This window comes from Eptesicus fuscus, chromosome 19, assembly GCF_027574615.1.
Source record: "Eptesicus fuscus isolate TK198812 chromosome 19, DD_ASM_mEF_20220401, whole genome shotgun sequence".
Classification (NCBI taxonomy): domain Eukaryota; kingdom Metazoa; phylum Chordata; class Mammalia; order Chiroptera; family Vespertilionidae; genus Eptesicus; species Eptesicus fuscus.
This window is the reverse complement of record NC_072491.1, coordinates 19,070,921-19,090,453: the sequence shown is the minus strand read 5'-3', so window position 1 is coordinate 19,090,453 and position 19,533 is coordinate 19,070,921. Positions and strand designations below refer to the sequence as shown.

Sequence of the window (19,533 nt, the reverse complement as noted above, 5' to 3'; positions counted from 1 at the left end):
TGGTGCCTATACATTTAATATTTGCATCCTTATTTCGGTAGATTAGAGTTATATAGCAAAGAGTGCTGAATCATAAGGCATCGATAAGTCTGATAACTACTAAATTATCCTCCAAAAAAGTTGTACTAATTTCCTTTCTTACCAATGGAGCATGAGGGAGACTGTTTCCTCACATTCTCATCTTCATAGAAAGCATCATCTTGTTGATGTTTGACCATCTGAGTCCAGAGTCTCTTCTAGACTTCTCTCCTTCACATACTCAGCCTGACTTCCCTCCCCTGCCCCTTTCCGCACTCTACTCACAGGTAAGCAGATGGGAGTTTAAGCTGTGACTACCTTATGAAGATGAAAAGGTCACCTTTAGAACCACAAAAGTGTCCAAGGCCCCAGAACACAGCTCTCAGGCACAGTGGCAGAATCATGGACAGTGAGGCTGGTTATTCCCACTTAAAGTACAGACTTAGTTCTCAGTCTGCCTAGGCTCCTCCCACATATTCCTGGCCTTTTCCCAGAAGGGATAGGGAATAAAGTATGGACAACTCTTCTCCGGGACAGATAATACCTGGTCAACTTAATTTTGAACAACCTTCTCCTCAATTTCCTTTTCTTTAATGTTTAGTCTATAGTTGGCATTTTTAAAAAATAAACACAGTCTCCAATTGTTTTCAGACTGTGGCAGGGTGCAAATACGCATGCATCACACGGAAGGAAACAGAAACCAAGCCGAACAAGGGCACCTGTAGCAGCTCCTGCTTCCCACATGCGCTTCTCCACTTGATGTTCCATGAGTATCCAGCACAGGTTCCCTCTCGTGTAACGGAGACTCGTCCCACTCCTTCCAGGCTCTGGAGAGCAAACTGCAGATCTGCCGCCGACACCGAAGCGGGGAGGCCTGCACTCACAGAGCGAGTCAAAGAGTCACAACCCTATCTCATCCTTAGAATGCATCACTCAGAAACCAACTGTCCTCCTCCAATATAGTAAAAATGAATTTGCATCCTACCGATGTCAAGAATTTATATATTTCTTGGAAACAAAAATTACATGAGTAATGTATCTCATTATAGGCTTGACTTAAATACTTTTCTTTTTAATATCAATTTACTTTATAGGCAACATATAAGCCATGGATATAAAAGAGAAACAAACTTTTTTTAAAAAAATCATCACCTGGGGATATGTTTTTTTTAATTGATTTTTAGAGAGCGAGGGAGAGAAAGAGAAACATTGATCAGTTGCCTCCCATAAGAGTCCCAACGAGGGATCCAACCTGCAGCCTAGGTTTGTGTCCTGACCGGGAATGGAACCCAAAACCTTTTGGTGTATGGGATGATGCTCCAACCAACTAAACCACTCAGCCAGGGCAAAAGAGAAACAAACTTTTAAGAATATGACCTGTTATATCTGGTGAAGCAATGAATAAAATATGAGAATGTTTCCTCCCCATCTGTGGCTTGTTTCATGGGGAGAAAATATTTGCAAAACACATATATATTAAAGACCCATATCAAAAATATACAAAGAGCTCTTAAAAACTCAAAAATAAGAAAACAAACAACTCAATTTTAGAAGAGACAAAATATGTGCAGACACCCTACCTAACAATATATTAGATAAAAAATAAACATATAAAAAGATACTTGATATCATGTCCTTAAAGAATTGCAAATTAACAGTAATAAGATACCACTACACACCTATTAGAATGGCTAAAATAAATAAAATAACTGACAGTACCAAATATAACTGGGTCTACGTGTAACAGCAATAGTCATTCATTGCTGTGTACTGGTAAATGCCAAATGGTATAGTGACTTTGGAAGACAATTAGGCAGTTCCTTATAAACATAATCTTACCATATGATCCAGCAATCGCATACCTAGGTATTTAACCAATTGTGCTGGAAATATATCCAAATCAAAACCTTCACATGAATGTTTATGGCAGTTTTTACTCATAACTACTCCAAACTGAAAGCAATCAATATGTCCTTCAACAGGTAATGGATAAGCTGGTACATCCACACAGTGGATATTATTCAGAGATAAAAGGAAATGAGCCGTCAAACCATAAAAAATGAATATTGCTAAATGAAAAAATTAAGTTACAATCTGGAAAAGGCAAAACCACAGGTAGTAAAAAGATCAGTGTTTGCCAAAATTTCAGGGGGAGAGGGAAGAAATTAATAGGTAAAGCACAGAGGATTTTTAGGGTGGTAAACCTATTCTGTATGGTTCTGTAATGGTGGATATATGGCACTGTGCCTTTGTTAAACCTATGAAACTTTACAACATGAAGAATAAACCTCATGCATGCAAATTTTAAAAAAAGTGAAAATGTAATTTGTTCTGGATCATTTACCTTTACCTTAGTAAGTTATGTAAATTACATAGAGACATGATATTAGAAAGAAGTACACTAAGATGTATATGATGTTTGCATAGAGCAGCACTGTCTAACTGACACATATACCACTGTTCTGGGCTTTTTTATTATATACCTTTGAGAATATGTCCATAAGCTTGAATGTCAAAGCTGCCTCTGAGAGGTGCAGACGCTGCTTGAATCCTTTGAATACGGATCCTTGACTCCCCTGGCCAATTGTTTCCTCTGTAAACAGATTCATTCTCTGTCTCGTTTGTGATTACCTAATTTCCAAAATAAATATTGATAAAATGATTAAACACAACAATGGCTAAGATGATTTCTATCTCACCATGGTACAATCCTGTGACACGACATAAATGAGTCTCACTTATTCAGGATTCTTCAGAACATTAAGGAGAGTCACATAAATCAACACAGACCGTACCTAAAGAGCTGCAATAATGAGGCCAAAGTCAACTCAGTCATCTGTGCAGCAATCAGCTGGAACCACAGTAATTCCTCATTAATTCAGAGTGTACCCTCCATCACTCAAGGAACAAATATTTATTGAGCAGGGATTCTATTCAAGATACAGTGCTAATCACGGTGGGGAGGCAAAGAAACATGAGATGTGGCCTTGGCTATCAAAAAACCCTTTTTGGATAAATGCATATGGTGACTTGAAAACTTAACTAAAAATATGAGAAAGTGAATGATCAGTACAGTGAATGATTCAGACTTGGGAAATATATGACTAGTGTTGAATACCAATCAATTAACAAAAGTAACACATGCTATAAAAATTCATAAATTGTAACTCTAATCATGAAAATGATATCCTCCTGCTTCTGATGCCTCATAGTGATCGGTTAATCTTGTGGAATTTAGAACTATTAGCCCCAATGCCCACAGAGATGATTAAATATAAGTGTCATAAGACCTATGCAAAAATGTTCCTAGCAACTTTATTCACAATAGCTCCAGACTAGAAATAATGCAAAAATCCATCAATAGGATAAATAAATTGTGGTATATTCACACCATGGAATACAATAAAGCAATAAAGAAGAATGAACTTGAACTACATGCAACACATGAATTTCACTGTATCAAATAAAAGAAGCTAGGTGCAAAAGAGTACTTACTATATTACTCATTGATATGATAAAAATAAGCAAAACTAATTAATGGTGACAGAAGTCAAAATAGGGTTATCTAGGGGTGGAAAGTAAGTGATCCAATGACAAGAAGAAGGCACAAGGAAGTGTCTTGGGAACTAATGACTTCTTTATCTTGATCTGAGTAGTAATTACATGAGAGCATTTACTTTGTAAAATTCATGGAGTTCAGCAAGGTTGCAGGATATAGAATTAACACACAAAAACCAATCACATATCTCTATACAAATAACAAGCATGTGGAGATAAAAATTAACAATACAAGACCATTTACAAATGCTTCAAAGAAAATGGAATACATATAAGTCTAACAAAACATGTACTAGGTCTGACCTGAAAATTGCAAAATGATGATGAAAGTAATCAAAGAAGACCTAGACATGCTGATAAAAGAAAACAAGAAAGACCTAAATAAATGGAGAGACACACTGTGTTCATGAATTGCAAGACTCAATATAATGAGGGTGTTAATTCTCTCCAAAACAATCTAGATTTAGTGCGATTCTTATCAAAATACCAGCAAGATTTTTGTAGACATAAACAAGCTTACTCCAAACTTTATATGAAAAGACACAGGACCTAGGATAGCTTAAAACAATTTTTACTAAAAGAATAAAGTGAGAGGAGTCACTATACCCAATGTTAAGACACATCTAGCTATAGTTTTCAGGAGGTTGATGTTGGTATTGGTGGAAGGATCAACACATGGAGCAAAGGAACAGAACAGAGAATCCAGAAGAAATATACTCAGACAAATATACCCAACTGATTTTTTACAAAAGGGCAAAAGTAATCTAATGGAGGATGGATAGCCTTTCCAATAAATGGTGTTGGAGTCACAGGCAAACAAATGAACCTCCACCCAAAATTTCACATCTTATACAAAAGTTAACTCAAAATGGATCATAGCCTTAAAAGCAAAATGTACAGCTATAAAACTATCAGGGAAAAAAATAGAAAAATATTCAGGACTCAGTGGTAAGGGAATGGAACTAAAAGCTCCATTCATTTTTTAAAAATGGTAAATTTGATCTCATCAAAATAAATGATTTTTGCTCTATGAAAGGCCTTATCAAGATGAAAAAGCAAGGTGCAGACTTGGAGAAAATATTTACAAGGCACATATCTGTGGTCAGATGAACCTATACATCTGATAAAATTCTATAGAACTACACATATACACAAAGGAGAACTTAAAAACTCAACAATAAAAAAAGTATTCAATTAGAAAATGGCCAAAAGAAAAAAACACACATTTCACAGAAGAGAATATATGGATGTTCAACATCCTTAGCCATTAAGGAATGCAAATTAACACCAAAATGAGCTATCAGTACATACCCTATCAGAATAGCTAAAATTAAAAAAAAAATGTTAATGCCAATGCTGGCAAGTTTGTGCAGGAACTGGATCACTCACACATTGCTGGTGGAACTGTAAAATGGTATAGCCACTTTGGAAAAGAATATGATAGTTTTTTACAAAACTATATATTTGCTAATTGCACTGGTGGGCAATTAACCTGGAAAAATGAAAATTTATGTCACACGAAAACCTACAGATGAATGTTTATAGCAGCTTTATTTATAATAGTCAGAAACTGAAAACAACTCAAATGTCCTTCAATGAGAAAGTGGTTAAAAAACTGTGGGGCATCCATAACATTAAATGCTACTCAGCCATAAAAATGTACAAACTATTGATAGCCACAGCAACTTTGAGGGATCTCAAGGGAATTATGCTGAGTGAAGAAAAGCTAATCTTAAAAGGCTACAACTGGTATGATTATATAAAGTACAACTCCATTTACATAACATTGTTGAAATGATAAAATTATAGATGGGTTAGTGCTTATCAGAATATAAGAAAGTAAAGGAAGAAGGGAGGTGGCCGTGGCTATAAAAGGGTAGCAGAGGGATCCTTGTGCTGGAATTGCTCTGTGTGATGAGAGGAATCTACACATGTGATAATATTGTAGAGAACTATCCCGCCCCCCCCTCCCCCCCACTCCCCACACACAATGAAAGCATCTAGAACTAAACAGCGTTGGTAGATTGTATCAATGTCAATTTCCTGGCTATGCTATTATGATATAGTTATACAAGATTTTGCCAATGGGGAAAATGGGTGAAGGGTATAGAAATATTTCTGTATTATTTCTTACAACTGCATATTAATCCATAATTATCACAAAGTTTCAGTTTTAAAAATAATTCATTGAGCTAGCCATTTAGTATGTGTGTACATTCCTCCAAGTATCTTTCATTTGAATTTTTAAAAGTCATAAAAATGTAAGTACACATTCACAATTTAGCCTTGGGTAAATGGCTAAAGCTAGAGGATACAATCACCAGTTTTAATGAGAAGTGAGAAATGGGAGACTATTGACACAGAGGCTTTGACTGCACAAAGCCCTGAGTTAGTTATTACATTTTGTTAGAGAGCTAAGAGAAAAAGACTGAAATATCTTTACAAGACATTCAGCTGGAAGATACTAAAATTGAAACATTGAGCCAGAACGAGATAAAGGCAATTTTCATGAAATACAGTTTTTCAGTATTTTTAATCACAAATCGTTTAGTCAGCAAAACATTCTTTATGAGACTCTAGCACAATATTTAACCCTTAATCTTGAACTTATGTTTGTTTTTGGTTTGTTGTAGGAAATTATATTAACGTGTATATTTTTGTAGGACATTGATTTTAAAATCTTCATCATATTTGTAATATTTAATACTTATTATAAACAACTCAAGCTGCACAAAAACTTGCTCAGATCCTTTTGGAATTATGGAAAACGGTCTCTTTCCTCCCTGTGTCAACTTTGATACAAGCCAAAGATAAATGGTGTTTGTAACAGAAACAATGGAAAAACATGCAGAATCTGAAATTTTCTTTCAATAACCTCTGTTCAAGGATCTTTATTGGAAAAGCCCACAATTTTTTTCTTTTAAAGCAACAGAGAAAGCTCTACTTAAATCTGACTATTTTCCCCATAGATATATTTTTTGAAGTTTTTAATGTTTAAAGTGAATTTTCATGCTCAAATTCGACAAACCTCTAAATCTTCATTTGTCCTTAGAATAACTGTCTTGTCCTATTAAAAGATATTCAATCAGTATATCAGCTATTTGTAAAGATTAAAGAGAAAGTTTACTAGATCAAAGCTAATGCTTCAGAAAGAGAAAATAAATGGTAACTTGTAAAATTCTAGGCTTACCTGCCCAAAACTCACAGCCATCATGGGTATATTATAACTGCAGTTATATGAAGTCATGGTGACAGAATATTGGCTCGTCATACTTGACCCATTACTTTTGGTCTGATCCACCTGGAAGTGCTTTAGAAATATCCCTTTGTTTGCTAATGCTGGGAGTCTTCTCTTTGGCATTTCTAAAGAACATGAAGTAAATGGGAAGTAAAATTGCATAGCTTCTGCTGCTGAATAGAAAACCACCACGCAATAAAATCCACATGTCACGGAATAAGCTGTTTAAAATCAAATTTTAGAAACAGGCTAATAGCTTGTGGTGCTTGGTAAACTTTCACTCCTAGAATATAAAGCTTTAAGTCTTCTGACCTATGAGCCTGATCAGATTAATAAAAAAAAGTTTTAGATTATTACTTAAAAGCCACCACGCCCTAGGTCCATGTAAGCCTTCTGGGGGCCAGTTAGCTCTGCTGGGTTCCAGGCGCCCTGAGTGAGGCACTCACTGGGTCATGTGCCCCATGAGGGAGGGCAGGACCAGGACTGTCTTGTTCACTGTTCTTTCTTTAGTGCAACACTGTGCCTGCCATTCGGTAGGTACTAAATAAATTCTAACAAACTACAACATCTATCCCAGCACAAATCAGCTATCTTATACATGTGTTCCACCAATTATAATGTAGATTTGAATACAGCAATTTCAAAAGGACTCTAAAGCAGTAACATTTCATTTTTTTTGCCAATTGACTCATGCTCTTGCACCTGAAAACAGTCCCCAAAACTCTGAAAAACGTTTTAAGGTAATTGTTTGGAGTTAGCTTGATTTTTTTTTTTTAATCACAGTTTAACTTTAATTATTTTATTATCATAGCTTATATATAGATGAGTCTACTAAAATGATTAGGAAAACAATACTAAGACTTTCAGAAATAAGGTTTTCACTTATCACATCATTCATTATGGCTATTAGGTCTATGAAAAGACTCAGCTCAATCTTACTAAACAGATGTCAATATCAACGTCAATAAATGCCCATGTTAGCCTTTTAGGAATAGAGCTCTTTCTTGGCAGTTTATTTCTCAAAAATCAAACAAAAAAATGAAAATGTTACAGTTTTTATATCTGTAAACAGAATCTAGGACTATAAAACCAAATTTTTACTATAATGACAGCTTACATTATTATCCTTAGAGTAATCTTCTGGCTCTATTAATTTAAAAAATTATTTAAATAATATTATTTTGATAAAATAACTCATACATATTTAGAGATTAATGATTTTATCTAAACTACCGAATATAATAATTTTAATGGTAAGAATTTAATACACAATAGATTTGGATAGTTTAAGTAAATATGAAGTGACACAACATACCATCCCATATTGAAATTGTAGGTGTCTGTCCAATGTATACTGTATCCACATAAAAGGACTGTGATTTTGATGCTTTCTGTACACTAATTCTCTGAAGAGCAAAATTAGTCCCAGGGTATTTGGTTTGTATGAGATCCAGAAGGTCTATGCAAGTGTATGTCCAGCTGAAATATGGTTCATTAATTAGGTATACTGGTCAGTTGTAAGGCTTAATGTAAACAACTACACTATAAAAAGCATTAAAATATTAAAGAGTAAAAGGTGGTGTGTTTTTTTCTCACAAGAAGACATCAAGCATACTTCATTAGCATAGGAAAGCAACAGAAACTTACTTAATAAGACACAGCAGACAGAAACTTCCATTGCAGTAAAAGATTTAATGTTGCATCCAAATATATTTCTTTTACTGTAGCCTTAGCAGTAGCCACAGGAATGTAAAATATTCTGTAGCAACAGGTAAGGAAACTAAGGAGCATACACTTTGGTGTAGAACACATAAAACAGGACACAAGAATGAAGTAGGCTGGGAGGAAGGGGTAAAATTGGGGGAAACGGGAGACATCTGTAATACTATCAACAATAATAATATATTATTTTATATATAAATATATATATATATCTTTTTGATTTTTTTTACAGAGAGGAAGGGAGAGGGATAGAGAGTTAGAAACATCGATCAGCTGCCTCCTGCACACCCCCTACTGGGGATGTGCCCGCAACCAAGGTACATGCCCTTGACCAGAATCGAACCTGGGACCCTTCAGTCCGCAGGCCGAAGCTCTATCCACTGAGCCAAACCACTTAGGGCTAAAATATATATATTTTTTTTTTAAATAAAAAATAAATAAATGGGTGGTGCTTTAAATAATAAAAAAAAAGAATGAAGTAAATTATTTTAGTAAAAAATGTCAGAGATAGAAAAGTAAACTCAGTCCAATACTAAGAAGCAAAACTGGATCTTGATACTACTTTCAAAGAATTCACTGCAGTTGCATTGTCTACTGTTCTAAGTGACCAAAAAAATAGTGCTGAGCTATTTATAGTCAGTACCTTCCCAGTGTGTAATTTAGATTCAGATTTTCTATTAAATACTAACTGGATTAGAATCTCATAAACTGCAATTAAGCAATTCTGCTATGAGAGTTTACAAGAAAGAGATAAATGCTGCCACCCAAATAACTAAGAATAGTTTAATAGATATCTTTATATCAGCTTCTACTGTAGTTATTAACTATTTGTTTGGGCATTTTCTATTCTCATTTCCTTCATGGTTTCCAAATTCATCGTGGGATCCACCTGTGATGCATCAAAGCTTAGAACTACATCAGATTTAGAAAATTATATGCAGAACAACATGAAGTTAAAGTGACCTTTAAATTAATAAAAGTACTTAGGTCCTCTAAGTAGAATTCTACGAATTCTATGATTCCAAAGTTTTAAAAACGACTTAGAAAATTTGGTATACTTAACAGTTTGCCATTGTTTCATTATCTAAAGGGGCATGAGTGATGGTGCCACTAGACCAATTTTTATTTTCATAATCTATAGATTTAATTTTGGCACAACATTTCTGTTAGAAAGCACCCAAAGAAGACAATTGCAGTTAGACATATGATATACATGATTTCTCAAAAACAACAAACAAATAAGAAATGGGTTTATCTTCATAGTTTACTAGTATACACTGTAGTATAACTTAAGTTTTCAAATTCATAATGTAACTTACTTGTTTCCATAAGCAAAACTATATGTAAATTGTATTTCAGTGCTTCTAGTAATCTTGCTTTTATCTTGGTATTGAAATTTTAGACCAATATGATTTGCCAGGAATCCTTTGTATGCTAAACATAACTACATAGAAAATAAGAAGAAAAAGAAGCAAAAATACCTTATCATTAAATTGTTTTGTAGCAATTCAAATTAAGTCAATCCAATCCAATAAATATATATTGAGCATTTTCCATAAAAATTTATCAGAAGGAAAAATTAATTTCAGCCAATTAAGTGCAGAAGAATTGGGGAAGATTTTCCAGAAGAGGAAATGAAGTGGAAATGACCTTACAATTAATGAATAATTCTTTATATATATCTTTTGACATGGTTTCCTTAAAAAAAAAAAAAAGAACGGATTCACTCCTCATAGTCGCCGAGCTACATAAGAATTAGGTCCAGCTCTAACTGAACTCTTCAGTGAATTTAGAAGACAGAAGGGAGAGAAACATTTGGATGGATTGAAATGTGAATGCAACTGAGCATTTAGAGATGAAGTTGTCACTGCAAAATAGTGATTAAATACCAGTTTTAATGGCCTACAACACCTTAAAAATGCCAAATATATTTAGAACTAACAACTTCAGAACATGTGCTACAATTTGAGAATTTTAAAACAAGAGAAAGGGTAAATCTATAATTGTTAGTCTTTAATACCTATCCTAAAGTTGCCATTTCTTCTTCTCAGAATCTTCTTTTACTTTTCCCTGATTAGATACCAGAGATCACTCTATGATGCCTATCCATTTTTGTTTCTTCTTAATTAATGAAGGAATATTGAAAATAACATGTATTTATTTATTTTAGTACTTAAATGAGTGCAAATAATTTTTTTTAATTATGAGATAAAGAAGAATATGTGTGCATGGTACTGCATATTATTTTAATTTCTTGTTTTGAGACTCACAAGAAGAGGAAATCACAAGCGCCCAGAGAGTGAACCACAGAGCCTGTCCAATGTGACATGATTTCACATGACAAGCACTTTTCCTTGTCTTAAAATTTCATGAAATTTTATTACCAAGGGATTTACAAATTTAATTAGCATATCATTTTGTTGAGCTTACCTGATTATAAGGAAATAATGAAATGTCTCCATATGGTAGTCTGTTTGGTTTAACATCTGCTGAGTCAAAGAGAACAGCTGGGTTTTTCAGGGAATAACGACCACAGTAAGCATCAGTTTCAGCTGTCTTCTGCCCTCTATTAATATGATCCTGCAGAAACAATAATATTTCAAATGAAAACATGATTGATTGTCCTGCTTTGTTCCCCAGCATCTCCACCCAAGTCCTTCAAGTTCCGACTCAGATCCCATTGCTTCCCAAATTACTATAACTTGAAATGTTCTCTCTTTGAAATTCTAAAGCCCTCACCCTATATCACTCATGTGGACCCATAATCACATAATCCCTTGTCCCTATATCTCCCAAATCCTATCTTTCCCCTATATTATGAACTCCTTAATGATATTTAATCCTTCCTTCCACAAATGTTTATTCAGTGTTCACTGTGGGCCAGGTTTTTGTTTGTTCATGAATTTGTTTGTTTTTTGTTTAATCTTCGGGGTTCCAGGGGTGAACACTAGCCCTAAACACAGAAGCCTATCCCAGTTTGGAAGAAGGAACCAAGGATTATAAAACCAAGGCTGAAGGGAAGCCTCTAACTCACATAAAAGCATCAAGAAAAATGACAGAGAAGGTGGCACATGAGGTGCCTTTAAAGATAAAAATGAGTTATTTAAGAGGAAAAGGGGGACAAGGAGCTTTAGAAAAGGGTAAAATACATGCAGAGAAGCAGGGATGTTAGAGAGCAGTGCTGTGAAATTGAAATTGTCAAGGTAGGGTAGAGCAAAGAATGTGTGTCGTGATGAATGAAAGATGAAGGAAGTAAATGTAATGTTAATTACTTGTGTAATTCCCATGGCTGCAAGTACTGCATCCAGGAGAGGAGAACCCAAATACATGTGGGTTTGTTAAATTAAGTTGAAAACACAGCCCATTGAGTGGATTTTCCCTTTCCCCCAGTAATCAATCTCTTCATATAGGCATCGCATGCTATATATTTTAACGACTCACTTATTTCAAGGGTATTGATCTGAATTGAATAACTAGCATATTTCTTCTTTTTTTAAAATATATTTTTATTGATTTTAGAGAGGAAAGGAGAGGGAGAGAGAGATAGAAACATCAATGATGAGAGAGAATCATTGATTAGCTGCCTCCTGCATGCCCCCCACTGGGGATCGAGCCTGCAACCCAGGCATGTGCCCTGGGCCGGAATCGAACCTGGAACCCTTCAGTCCGCAGGCCGATGCTCCTTCCATCCAGGGCAACTAGCATATTGCTTATGTTGATAATATTTGAAAGTGGTGACTATCTGGCTTCCTCAAGTCTTGAAAATAAGAATCGGGCAAATAGTGTATTTAAATTTTTTTTACTGTGTATCAAGGAAAAATCTTTACATCTCACCAAGAAATAAGTAATCACTAGGCATTGTACTAATAGAGCAGAGAGTGATATCAAAAAGCAAGGGAACTGATGTGCTATGCAATGATGTCCTGCTACAGACTGTATCCTCTGAAGCCAACGAGGAAAAGGGATATACTCTGCATCCAAGTGAAGAAAACCATCAAACACTCCATAGATCTTATATTTGCCTACATCCTATTGTCCCAGAAAATTCATGGGTAGTGGAAATACTGCTTTCACAAGTGAATTGTTTTATAATGCAAAGAGAAGTTAGGAGAGACCTTACCATAACATTATATTTGTAATTTGACTTTGAATGATAGGGAATTAATGCTATTTCAAAAAAGAAGAGACAAAAATTCCAGACATTTACATGAATTCTTATTTGGTCAGTTTCACAGTTCATTAAACATTCCATACCACGTTAAAGTCAGTTTCGTAATCTCTGAAGTATTTCACAACAAATCCTTCTTCAAAATCTGCGATTTGCGGTGGACACTTAGCGCTAACCATCTCTTCCACTGCTGCCTGAAACTAAATTAACAACAGGAACTTTAGTAACTTCTTTTTCATGGAGAGTTAGAACATTAGTAATTCTACTGCTAATTCTACTAATTAGTTACAACATATTCATGTAATTCCCATATTTTAGTCATAATTAAGAGATCATTAACTAAATAATTAATATGTGATCATTTTAGTGTCCTATGTATTTTTCAAGAGTTCTAATTTAGAATGGCAATAGCCACATCTAATTGGCTAATATTAGCTTACTTGGTTATTATTAAAGAAGACATATTTGTTTAATAGTTTTTTAAAGAGAACAATGAGGCAAACCTAAATAAATTAGCATCTAATTTAAAAGACTCCAAATGAATGGTTTTCCCAAATTAACTCAAAATTAACTAGGGGGGAGGGGGAACACTGTATAATCCAATGCACTGTTTTTCAAAAGAAGAGCTATAGATACTAAAAGACTAGTAAAAAATAATAAATAATTCTGAGTATACAGGAATCAGTACACATTCATGAGGTCTCTTGTAATTTCCACATTATTTCTTTGGCAATGCACAGATATAAATGATGTTCAGAACTAAGGACTTGGGATGACAGGTAATCTTTAATCTTCAAACAAATATTAACTTAAACTCATTGTACAGGCAGTTGTCAAAATTCAGTAACTCACAATCAATATCCTCTCTTCGCAAACACTTGCTCCTATGGAGGAAATACATTGGATTCTGTTTGCACAGATCTAAGAAATGCCCTTTTGTTCCCTATCTTTGTGATAGTCCCTCCCTTCTCTGCTCACTATTGGTGGCTTCCTACCCATCAGGCCAAGTAGGAGAGTGTATTTCTAGTACTTAAAATGTTGTTGTTTTTTAACAGAAAGGTGATGCTTAAATGGTTTTATGTTTAAAAAATTAACACAGAGCATACTTCAGCTTCTGCTGACCATGGGGAAAGAGGCTTAGAAGAGATTCCATCCCAATTCAGTGTGAAAGTATCCAAACTGGGTTTTCCTTTGGTTTGTTCTGTAATATCCAGGGTGACATTATATCCTTCAAATACTTCATAACCGAGCAGATCAAAGTCTCCTGCAATCAAGTACCAAACAGAATTTTCAGAAGTTAATTTAAAAAATATCAATGCAGCCCAGCTGGTGTTGCTCAGTGGTCGAGTATCGACCCAGGAACCAGGAGATCATGGTTCGATTCCCAATCGAACATGCCTAGGTGGAAGGCTCAATCCTTAGTAGGGGGCCTTCAGGAGGCAGCCGATCAATGGTTCTCTCCCATCATTGATGTTTCTATCTCTCTATCCTTCTCCCTTCCTCTCTGAAATCAATGAAAACACATTTTTAAAAAATTATCAATACATCCAACTCAATAGTAGAACTCAAACTTTAAAAAAATTGGTTTTATTTGGAGTTCCAGTATCACAAAATAAAAATGAACAAGGAAGATGCAGATGTGATCTATAAGTAAGTTCCTTGGAGAACAAGGATAACCATATTTTTGTGTATATAGTGTTCTGACAATCTAACTTTGGGGGAATTTTTAGAACTTCAATTCCGGTTAAACAAAATTCTTCAACCTCCATCCAACAACTAAATTAACAATTTCATAAAATGAGGCAAATTTTGAAGTAACATTTTACTTACATGAATCGGGAAATAATGATTGCCTGAAGAAAAGTAAACTCACACATACTCAGGGGCCTATTTCCTGAGCTAGAAATCCCAAACCCAAATTTGTGGCTAGAATTGGCTGTAAGACTTGAAAATATGAAACATTAATAAGTTAACAGCTATTACTTGAAAGAAAAAGCATAGAGAGATCAAATAATTTTGGAAAATGTTGCATTTTCCAACACAGGTGAACTGGTGTTTTGTTTGTTTGTTTCTCACTGCAAGATTCCTCAGGGGTTTTAATATTTTTATAAATTCTGTCAATTTTCAAGGAGAAGCCATGGTAAACAGTGTTTCCCACTTAGATTTGACCACAGAATTCTTTCATCCTGCAAGATCTGGCCAGACCAGTATCTTCTAAACAATATTGATTTAAATTTCATTTCCAGAATTAATATCTTCACTAACGTTTTGCTAATTTATAAAAGGGTATTATACTGATACTGTGTTTGTAGAATAGATGGTGTATTTCTCATGCATTAGAGTTTTACATTCCTTGAAATACAATAGGAATTTAAATTACAATAGAAAACAATTAATCATTTAATTTCTATTGTTTCTAAAATTGAATCCAATTTTTTCCCTCTGTCATTTTGTGTCGCTTTTACCTTTTCCAGTGGAGTTGCACAGGATATAAATTTGTTTCCTAGAAAAAACTTTAGAGACCTGCAAAATGAAATATATGCTTACCTCTAGTTGATATAAAGGTTACCATGTAAACATAACTTTGGGGATTTTGTGTTCTTGTTACTTGAACTGTATCCGGTTTCAAAGACCAGAGGTCATTTAGGGCTGATTGTAGTATGAAGTCAGAAGCATCAGCAGGTAGCAAGGCTTGGATGCATTTAGAAAAAATATGAAAAAAGGAGAAGAATTGAAATCTTTCTGCACTACCAACAATGATGTCATATAGTTGATTTTTTAAAATCACTCATAGTCTGCACCATATGTCATCACTTAATGAAACTGTGCTCTAAAATTGATTCAAGCTCAATAATATTGACTAATTAATTGGATTGTGGTCTCTTGAGAATAGGGCTCATATTTTATTGTTTTAATATTCCCATCGCAATAAGCATTGTATTTGGCTTATTATATTTACTGATTGAAACAATTAACAGAAAGAGCAAAATTTATCTTCCAAGGATTTATTACAAAATATAGAAATACAATGTTTTTATTAACAGATAATTAGGGTCTCATGGGTCTATCACTTAATTTGAGAAATTGAAAGCAATGTGTTGCTTCCCTGCAGTGATGAATTAATTCCTGTTAGCTTATACCTGTGAGTCACAGATATATAAAATCCTTGAGTGCACTTAGATGTGTATTTACCATGATATTTATAGGAGAAAATGATAGTATGTACCATATTATAAGTATTTTTATTGATGCCATTTTCTATCCCAGTCTGAAGGCTTTTCTCTATATTTTTCTGCTTTTTTTGTCTAGCATACTATTAAAACTGAATTTGACTACAGCAAATACCTCTCTATAATTACATGTACACACGAAGAGAAAGAAAATCTCCCTTACTATTTATCACTTACCTGTTTTTTCCATGTTGTAAGTTAATCTATATTGGTAAAGGGAGCAGGAATTGACTTCTATACATGGGCTGGTTACCGTGATCCTCTGAACTTCCTTGATGGCATTAGTTGTTTCCCAGTTTTCCAATGTTATAACCTACTTCCCAATTTAAAAAATATATTTACTATACAAAACATTTTTAAGACATTATAATTAAGCTTTGCAATGCCTTTTTATTGCTCTATTTTATTGCAAATGATAACATTTTAAATTTTATTTTATTTTATTTTATTTATTTTTTGCTAATCCTCACCCAAGGACATTTTTTCTATTGCTTTTCAGAGAGAGAGAGAGAATAGGAGGAAAAAAAGGGAGAGGGAGAGAGAGAGAGAGAGAGAGAGAGAGAGAGAGAGAGAGAGAGAAAGAGAGAGAGAGAGATTGGCTATCTCCAGCAGGCTCCTCAACCCAGGTACTTGTCCTTGACTGGGAATCAAACCCATGACCCTTTGGTGCTTGGGCCAACACTCTAACCATTTAGTCACACTGGCCAGGGCTTAACATTTACATTTTATGAAGTAACAGCCTCTTTAGTTTATAATGCAGGTACTCCAGGCCACAATTCAATAATTTTCCAAAACTGCTTTCCCCCAAAACAGTATCTTATCTAGTAAAAGGAATAACCAAATAGAGCTCCTGTCTGTGAACATTTTCTTTGTAGACAGTGGAGCTATAATCATAGCAAACCTGAACTTCCTGGACAACTGCTGACTGGGATTGAATAACTTGTTCTTCGTTCACTGCATCTTCTGTTTGTTGTTCAGTGTAGACATTTCCATACTGGTACAGTCCAACATCAACAAAAGCACTCTGTCTATACTCCTGCAGCAAGATTTCAATGTAATATCTGGAAAATAGAGTAACTAATAAATATAATGTTTTCTCTTCAGAGCACTTGTCATGAGTTCTTTTTTTTTTTTTAATGGATAAAATTTCAACACTATATAAAACATCTGCCTATTCATTGATTTATATTGCAGTATCCCTGATTTTAAATATTAAACTATTAAAAGCTTCATAGTAGTTTGCTAAAATAAAATGAATTGTGTAAGATATCTGCATTAAAGAGTTGTTCCCATTCATACTAATTCATTCAGTTTTGTTAATAAATAATTATCAAAAAACATACTATTTCCTATCCTCAACTATCTTAAAACAAAATTACACTGTATCTTATAATACAAAGATCCTGGCATAAAGTATGGAGGACATGCAGAAGTTAAGCATTTTACTGTGTATAAGTAAATGGCAGGCAGACACAGAAATATCATATATATTTATTCCTGAGTGGTTGCATGTGCTGGGGATGAAAGTTCCTACTCTCATGTTCCTTAAATATTGGCTCCGCTTGTAACTTGGGAAATAAAACGTTGCCTCGGGAAACCTTTACCAATTAGATTGACTATGCCCACCCCCCACCCCCCCCCAACAAGCCAGATGGGATTCACAACATATATTTGGAATTCTTGATTGCTGAGGCCCCGTGCCCACCATTCAACTGCCTATCCAGGAAAAGGCATTCATTGCCCAGCTGTTATAGGTGAGTGCAAAGCTACTGCTTCCCTACCTGAATCTCTACCAAAGCTCTCATCGCTCCCATCTTCGGAGAGGACTGCTGGGCGTTCCTCTGAACTACCTCAGTCATTATACAGCTACTCTTATATATGGAGAAAAGTATCTACAGTTCATGGAAGACTGACAAGGGGCATTTATCAGCTCTCATCTGTCTAGAATGATGGGGCTCTGGGTCACCCTCCTTACAGAACTGATATCAGAGGATTGCATCAGGCTCTTGGCTGCCCTGAGGACCTGTTGGCCAGCTCTACCAAATTGATGTGGACAACACTAATGAGCAGGACTCAACGAAGAACCATTAAATTCTATATCCTCACCTGGCAGCTTAAAAATATTGATTAGGCACTAATCTGAATACTTTACAGACATGAGTATATTGAATCTTCACAAAATCCTATAAAATATATATTATTCTTATTCTCTGTTCACATGATAACAGAGACTAAGAGAGTTTTAAAAATTGAAAGGTTATTTAAAAATTAGTAACAAGAGGTACAATTCAAAGTAGAACAGGGTGACCAGAGAGACATGCACTTTGTGATGAGGCTATATCACCTGAGTAGAACGACCTGGAGATCTGAACTACCTTTGGGAAGGCCTCAGGGACCTCTATGCAACAAAGCAGCTAGCGTGGCCTCAATTTCAGAATCCATAGCCACCATTCGGAATGCAGTGTGCAAATTCCAAGCTAGTGCACAGAGACCAGGCAGCAGATGTGTTTGGAGTCGCTTTCAAGCAAGCCCTGTGTTCCTGCCAAGCAGGTAAATTGACCTCATTTTCCAAGGCCAAGGCAAAGCCTGCAGGTGAATTGACACTGAAGAGCAGCAGGGATTAATTAGGTACTTCATTTCCCCTGAATTGGTCCAGTGATCTTGGTTTAAAAAGGAAATGTTTAAGAATGTAAAGAAGTGAAGGTAGAAAGAGGAGGAGAAAAAGAATGGAATGCTTTCCGCATATCACGGTGGCCAAGACCTCAGGGAGAACACTGTGTGATTGCTCCCAGGTACCACTGATCCCTGCCCTCTGTCCAGCTCCACCAGATCTTCATGGTGCTGCCCATGAGCCAAATCTCATCAATATCTAGAAGGGTGATATGGTAGAATAATAGACAAATATGCAAATTGACCGCACCTTCGCTACACCAAGCCACGCCCACCATCCAAGCCACGCCCACCAACCAATCAGGACGAGTATGCAAATTGCCCCAACAAAGATGGAGGCTAATTTGCATACCAAGACAGCGTCCAAAGAAGCCAACAGCTGCAGAAGGGAGTAAAGCTTCGAAGAAGCAAGCAAGGGGGGGGAGGGCGGGGCGGAGGCGGGGCCGGGGGGAAGGAGAAGGGCGGGGCGGAGGCGGGGCCAGGGGAGAAGGGCGGGGCGGAGGCGGGGCCAGGGGTGAAGGAAAACAAGGGAGGGCTGGAAGAGAAGGCGGGGTGGGCGGGGTGGAGGCGGGGCCAGGGGTGAAGGAAAACAAGGGAGGGCTGGAAGAGAAGGCGGGGTGGGCGGGGCGGAGGCGGGGCCGGGGGTGAAGAGAAACGCGGGCGGGCTGGAGAAGGCGGGGCAGGCGGAGCGGAGGTGGGGCCGGGGGCGAAGGGAAATGCGGGCAGGCTGGAGGAGAAGGCAAGGCGGGTGATAAAGGTCGAGTGGAGGCGGGGCCAGGGGCGAAGGGAAACGCGGGCGGGCTGGAGGAAAAGGTGAGGCGGGGGACAAGGGCGGGGCAGAGGCGGGGCGGGGGAGAAGGGAAACGCGGGCGGGCTGGAGAAGGTGAGGCGGGCGAACAAGGGAGGAACGGAATAAATAAAACTCCACC

General features: G+C 36.2%; 1 protein-coding gene across 1 annotated transcript in view; it reads right to left on the bottom strand.

The window, feature by feature from the left end:
* PKHD1L1 (PKHD1 like 1) overlaps positions 1–19,533 on the bottom strand; it is a 136,202-nt gene that overhangs the window by 82,634 nt on the left and 34,035 nt on the right. Inside the window, exons 15-25 of the mRNA XM_054708359.1 lie at positions 16,836–16,995; positions 16,112–16,247; positions 15,252–15,395; positions 13,811–13,968; positions 12,791–12,904; positions 10,967–11,116; positions 9,856–9,980; positions 8,130–8,293; positions 6,767–6,939; positions 2,502–2,649; positions 738–892 (exon numbers count right to left, since the gene is read on the bottom strand). Of these exons, the coding sequence (XP_054564334.1) occupies positions 738–892; positions 2,502–2,649; positions 6,767–6,939; positions 8,130–8,293; positions 9,856–9,980; positions 10,967–11,116; positions 12,791–12,904; positions 13,811–13,968; positions 15,252–15,395; positions 16,112–16,247; positions 16,836–16,995 (1,627 nt within the window). The remainder of the gene's footprint in view (positions 1–737; positions 893–2,501; positions 2,650–6,766; positions 6,940–8,129; positions 8,294–9,855; positions 9,981–10,966; positions 11,117–12,790; positions 12,905–13,810; positions 13,969–15,251; positions 15,396–16,111; positions 16,248–16,835; positions 16,996–19,533) is intronic.